Source organism: Nannospalax galili, unplaced genomic scaffold (assembly GCF_000622305.1).
Source record: "Nannospalax galili isolate Female #2095 unplaced genomic scaffold, S.galili_v1.0 scaffold368, whole genome shotgun sequence".
Classification (NCBI taxonomy): Eukaryota; Metazoa; Chordata; class Mammalia; order Rodentia; family Spalacidae; genus Nannospalax; species Nannospalax galili.
This window is the reverse complement of record NW_008359963.1, coordinates 776,474-783,429: the sequence shown is the minus strand read 5'-3', so window position 1 is coordinate 783,429 and position 6,956 is coordinate 776,474. Positions and strand designations below refer to the sequence as shown.

The 6,956-nt window shown below is 39.6% G+C and overlaps 1 protein-coding gene across 1 annotated transcript in view; it reads right to left on the bottom strand.

Moving 5' to 3' along the window:
- Dnah14 (dynein axonemal heavy chain 14) overlaps window positions 1-6,956 on the bottom strand; it is a 322,248-nt gene that overhangs the window by 270,075 nt on the left and 45,217 nt on the right. The window contains 4 exon segments of the mRNA XM_029559013.1: window positions 1,659-1,756; window positions 1,838-1,880; window positions 2,429-2,708; window positions 3,240-3,357. Coding sequence (XP_029414873.1) covers window positions 1,659-1,756; window positions 1,838-1,880; window positions 2,429-2,708; window positions 3,240-3,357 — 539 coding nt within the window.

Sequence of the window (6,956 nt, the reverse complement as noted above, 5' to 3'; positions counted from 1 at the left end):
GTGCTCCTCTAGAGGATTACTGGTATTTGGTGGGGATATGTTATTTTGGTTTTTCATGTTATTATTTTTTCTCTGTGATTTTGACATGCGAATTACTTTCATAGTTTCTGATTCTTGTGTGAGACTCAGGCCTTCAAGTTTAGGTTTGCTGCTTTTTGTGAACTTTATATGTCTTTGTGGTTTACTTTTTGGGCATGAGAAACTGGTTCCTCTAAGCTTCCAGTTCTTTCTTTTGATTTTATATTGGAGTGGCCAGATTGATTTTGTCTTCAGGAGTTCCCAGAGAGGCCCGACTCAGATGAGGATGAGACTCTCTCAGGTGCTCTCCTAAGGTCTGGATCCCTCCAGGAATGATTTTGGCCTCAGGAATTTGGGGGTTGGACTGGCCTGGGAGCCCAGCCCAGGAAAGATGCTAGTCTAGGGCAGCTGGTGGCAGTGCCACCCAGGGATGCAAAGGAAGATGGGGGTGGGAAGTAGCCCCAAGGTCTCCTGGGGACTGCACTGAGGAGCTGGGTTGGTCTGGATGCAAAGGATCAGGAAGCTGAAAGGTCAGTCCTGGTGTCCAGGAGAGAGGCCTGTGGGTCCTGCAGGCCCAGGGAAGCAGAGGGAGGTGAGGGCAGGCCAGGCCCAGAAGCAGTGCTCCTGGGGACCTGAGAAGGAACTGAGTTGGTCTGGATGCAAAGATCAGGAAGCAGTGATGGTTTCCCAGGTTTCTGGGGCGCCAAGACAAAGAATGGACGGGACCCAGACTAGGAGGAGAGACCGGTGGGGGAGATGGGAGGGTGAATGAGGCTGGGCAAGGAGGGCGAGACTGACTTACCTTGGAGAGAAAGGCCTGAGGGTTGGAGAGAGGGCAAAATCCAATTTTAGCATTCGTGAATACTAAAATTAATGGGCAAGTTTCTCAGCAGAAATAAGGTATTTGTACTATCTTGAGATCCTTCCTCTAGGAGTTTTGAAATACATGAAACTCGCAAACTATCATATGACTGAAAACAAAGTAACATTTAAGGTGCTGCCAAGGGTTCTTCTAATTGTGAAACTTATGAGCAATGAATAAACTTTTTTGGCCAAACTGTCATTGCCACATACAGCTGAAAAAGAATTATTTATTATATCTACTGAAGGAGTTAACAGTATCTTGTAATGCTATGACATAAAAATATTGCTTGTTGTAAGTGTCATAAAATTCAAATAACTCAACCCTTGAGTTATTTTCCTAATTCCTGCCTTTTAAAATTATTTTTATTTATTGTATGTATGAGTATATTGCCTGCATGTAAATAAGTGTACCCATGTCGCTATGCAATGTCCTCCGAGGTCAGAAGAGGGTGTCTGATTCCCCTGGAACTGGAGATACAGGCCGTTGTTAGTAACCATGTGGGTGCTGGGAATCAATACTGCATCCTCTGCAAGAGCAGCTGGTGCTCTTAACCATTGGGCCATCTCTCCAGCTCCCCTAATTACTATCTTTTAATACATTCTATGGATATGAAAGTAGCATATCCTCAAATATTTCCAGATTTACATTGCTTGCTCCTCAACATTGTGAATTCATGATCTCTTATTTCTGTCTGCCATGTCATTGGCTAAGAGTACCAGATATTTCAATTAAAAAAATATTGCCAAAGAAGATACTAAGCCTTTCAAATACTTACTTACATACTTTTCTATCATAGCTACCATATGTTGAAACTGTGTTGAAAATTCCAATCTGTTGGGATCTATAAAGAAGTTTGTAGGGAATTCTGAAAATCTGAGAAAATAGAATAAAAGTATATTTTAAGAGAATATGGTATCCACCAAATATAATTATAAAAGAAAGTCAAATACTTACCTATCATAGATATATCTATTCTCAGACTCAGTGATTTCTGTGTCTATTGGAATCCATTGAAAGAAAGAGAAAATAAAAGTTGATTGATATTTACAAATCTAAGTAAGAACTTAATATATGTTAGTGTTTTCGAAATATCCTGAGAATATAGAGGTTGGCTGAAAGGGAGTATCCCAGCAACATATCCCAGACCCTGGTCCTGAGAAAAGTCTGAGAGTCCAAAAATGTGTTATTTTTCTTTTTTTTGCAGAGCTTGGAATTACACCAGGGCCTCACACATGCTAGGCAAGCACTCTACACTGAGTGGTACCTCCATTCAAGAATGCATTTTTGACAAACATTTCAGGGGGTGTTCATACTGATAAGGAAGCCATAAGCTCCTCAATGACAGGCTGCACATGCTTCAAGATGAAAACAAATAGTGTTACATGTGCCATGTGCCACAAGGATCTAAAATCTCACAGGTCACTTTTTAAAAAATCAGTTTACATTAGCATTTATGAAAGTTATGATACAAAGGTTGATAGTATGTAAACTTAAATTTTTCTTTCACTTATTATTTCCAACTGCCAAGATACTTCTCTGTCTTACCTGAAAGAATATGTCTAAGGATGGAACTAAATTTGTTTCGTTCATTGTATTTTATGAGTAGATCATCACTTGAGGTTTTTACACAGGTGTTTGCATTTACTGACATTTCATGTTCTTCACATGCTGTGCACTCTTCAGAGCCCCGGTGGGATTTAGGAATGTATTCTTCAAAACTCTCATTAGAATCATCTTCAACAGGAATTCTCAAACATAGATTTACCTCAAAGATTGGTGCATATGTTTTTTTCAAGTCTATCTCCACTTTAAAACTATTTAAAATCTAATTAAAAAGAAAACATGTTGGTATGCCAGTAACATTAAATTTGTGATAATAAAATTTAAATAGGGTCATAAATTATATTTGCATATGAAAATAAATAAAATTAAATGTAAAATTAATGTCAATGAAACATTTGAGATAGCCATTCTTACAGCTTTTTACAAAGTGAAAGGGGTGTGTTTTTGTGTATGTGTGTGATGGCAAATAATTACATGAATCATTAATTGCATTTTTATTTATTTATTTTTGTATTATGTGTATGAGTGTTATGCCTGCGTGTAGGTAAGTGTACCCATGCCATGCAATGCCCACAGAAGCCAGAAGAGGGTGTCAGATCCTGCCAGAACTGAAGTTATGGATGATTATTACCTGCCATGTGGGTGCTGGGAATCGAACCTGGGTCCTCTGCAAGTGCAGCCAGTGCTCTTAACTGGTGAGCCATCTCTCCAGCCCCATTAATTGCATTTTAAACACAGAAAAAAACTATGTTATATAAGAATTTGTGCTTATATTCTTCAAAATACATCTTACCTCATTTATATCTGTGTCTGTTCTCAGTCCTGATTTATCAGTAGAAAGAACATGTAAGTTTGAATTAAAGAGTTCTTGACAGTTGTTCGTCACCTCTCCAAAAATGTCCTTCAATGTTCTAGAGGAAGAAACAGGGAGGAATTTGTTTTTTATAATTATATAGCTTACTACTTGATATGAAAATATACAAATGATGCCTATAGCTCAACAAGAAACACAGGACAGCTGAAAATGGGGAAGGGTGTCAGGCGCACACCTTTAATCCAGCACTCAGGAGGCAGAGGCAGGTGGATATCTGTGAGGCTGAGACCAGCCTGGTTTAACACAGCGAGCTCCAGGCAGGCTGGGGATAGGGAGACCCTGTCAAAGATAAATAAATAAATAAAACAAATAGAGATAGATAGAGAGATAGATAGATAGATACAGAGATACATAGATAGATAAAATAAAAATGGGCAAAGGGCTTGGGAGATGGTTTAGTCAGTAAAGAGCTTGCCTTGGAAGTGTGAAGAGCTGAGTTCAGGGCACCAGAATCCACATAAAAAGCAAGGCGTGGTGGCACACACCTGTAACTCCAGCAATAGCAAAGGCAGAAAGAAAAGATCCCCCGGAAGCTTGCAGGCCAGTCGGTCTGGCTTATGTAGTCAAGTTCCAGGTCAATAAAAGATGTTTTCTCACACAAAATGGTGGAAGGCACCTAAAGACAAGTATCTGAAGTTGTCCTCTGACCTCCATATGTAGGTGCCATGCATGTGTATGCCTACACCCATACACATACCCACATCCACAGCCAAACACATGTATACACACAAGTAAGGGAGGAAAAAAGATATGACTGGATCTTTGCCCCAAAGTTGAACAAACAAATGGTAAGAACAAGAAAGATACTTAAAACCACTAATAATTAGGGAAATACAAATCAAAATCGGAAGAGAGCATCTTACACTCACTGGATTGGATAAATGTTAGTGAGGACGTTAGAACCCTAGCACATTCCTGGTACCAACTAAACTGATGCAAGCCTCATGCAGTACTGTAGGGCAGGTCCTTGAAATGCTCAATGTGGAATTATATTATCCTGGAATTCTAGTATAGACTTTAAAGAATTGAAACCAAGTACTCAGCAGATACTCCACACCCATGTTCATAGCTGTATTCTAATAACAGCCAAAAGGTGAAAAACAACTCCAAAGGTCACTGGAGAAACATAACATGCTACATATAGACAATAGATTACTTAGTCTTGAAAGTGAATGGAAATCTGATACATGTTTCAACATAGATGAACCATAAAGATACTGTAAGTGAAATAAGCCAGATAAAAATGGGAATATTTCTGATTCCAATTATATGAGGTACTTAGAATTGATAAATTGCCATGGCTACACAGGTGAGGGCAATGTGAAGCTATAGTTAATGGAAATGGAGCTTCAGAGATCAGGAAAAAGTTCTGGAAATGGATGGTGGTGATGGCCTTATCACATCATGAAAGTACTTAGTATCACTGAAGAACACACTTCAGATGATAAATTTTATGTTATACATATTTCAGTGTAATAAAAAGTGACACCTTCAGGGGTTGGCATGATGGCTCAGTGGTTAAGAGCACTGGCTGTTCTTGCAGAAGACCTGGGTTCAAATCCCAGCACCCACATGGCAGCTAACAACCATCCGTAACTTTAGTTCCAGAGGATCCAACGCCCTCTTCTGTCCTCTTTAGGCACTGTACAACATGGGTACACTCACATACATGCAAGCATAATGCTCATACACATCAAAAGTAAATTAATTAAAAGATGACACCTTTAGTCTTAAAGGGGGGGAATAGAGAAGAAAAGCATTTTATGGAGAACACACATTAATAAAGAAATTTGGGGGTGCTGGGGATTGAACCAAGAGCCTAATTTGTTCTAAGCATATAATCTATGATTAAGCTACACTCTCTGCCACTACTGAACATAGTTTTAATCACTGTTGTCAGGAAGAGAGAGAAATAAGAAACAAACTGAAAAAGAGAACTATAAACCATGGAGGCTGAGGGCCTGTGCTTGGAAAGAAGAGACAAATATACCCAGAAAAATCTAATCCTGTCCAAATAGATACAAATTAGAAAAAATAGGAGAACAGAAAAAGATCAAAACTAGCAAAAAGTAAAGTCAACAGAGGCATACACATAATTTAAGGTACAAACTCATGCAGATCAATTATCAAATGTATACAGTCTTGATCTCCTTTCCAAGTGACAGAAACTGGCTGGCTGGTTTAAAAAGCAAAATCAAGTTGGCTGGGCACGGTGGCACATGACTTTAATCCCAGCACTCGGGAGGCAGAGGCAGATGGATATCTGTGAGATCGAGGCTAGCTGGGACTACAAGGAGATCCTGTCTCAATACAACCACTGGATGGGCTGCCTAGACTCCGGTGGATGCATTTACACTGAAGGACATTTGGGTACAAACACCAATATGACTCAGTATGCATGGCAGAGTGCATAGGGTTTGGTGGGGGGACAGGAAGAGGCATGGATGGGGGAGGGGATCTGGATTTGAGTGGGAAATGAAATTTGAAAAGCTCAACAAAAAATTAAAAAAAAAATCAAGTCATCAATGACATAAATAGAGGCACTGTTTCCTTAGTTTTGCCAAATCTCCCAAAAGAAAGGAACAGAGGAACCAACTCTAGAGCAGAGGCAATAAGACCCAACTCTTCTGACGGTTTCAGGATCTGCGAGGGATCTGAAGTTGCCAACAAACACTCTCCTTTGAAAAGAAAGGGCCCATATGAGTGGAGGCCAACACAAGCGGATCTGAGAACCTTAGACTGGCTCAGGTCCTTGTGCTCACAATTTCTGATGCATGAAGAAAAGGTAAGGAATTTAGAAGCAGGGAGATTCAGGAACTGTTAAAAAATATGTCCTCAAATATCTCCAGTAAATATCTGCTACTGGAGAACAGCCTCAGTCTGAAGAAACACCACTGGGGACAAAATCCATACTGGACAGGATGGGAATAGTAGATCCAGACAGCAAGCTTCAGATACTGGGGCTGGAAAAAGGGCAGAAGGAGGCAGATCCCAGAAACCATCCAACATTGAAGGCTCAGGGAAGCCAAGAAAACAGGAAAAGAGGCTTCAGGAAGTCTTCCTGATGCAGTTCAGTCTTCAGAGGTAAAGGCAGTGGCTTCAAGACGGTTATTAACACTGAAACCAAAAGCTGGTTGCTTATAGACAAACCTTAAAAAAAGATAAAGAACTTAAGTAATTAAAATTTGGAATAAAAAAAGAAATCATTAATTTTACAGAAATACAAAGAATATAACATAGATACAAAGAATACAGATACTGTAAACACCTGACCTGCCATTTAAAAAGCTTAGGTGAAATGAACATTCCAGAAAAGCACAAATTACCAGAATGTCGAAAACAGAAAAAATATGAATAGATCCATAGCAAACAAAGCAAACCGAACTAATAACGGCAATCCCCTACAAACAAAAGTCTAGTCTTAGGCTCGGTCAATTTTGTGCTACTATAAACAGAGTATTTGGTACTGGGGGAGGGTAACAATTTAAAAAGAACAGCTCTAGAGGCTGAAAATTCTACATCTGATAAGGATTTTCTTGTTTCATCATCTCATAGTGGAAGGTGTAAGGGAGAAAGGGAGGGAAGGAGGAGGAAGGGAGGGGAGAGATGGGGGAAGGGATGTAAGAAAACACTGGA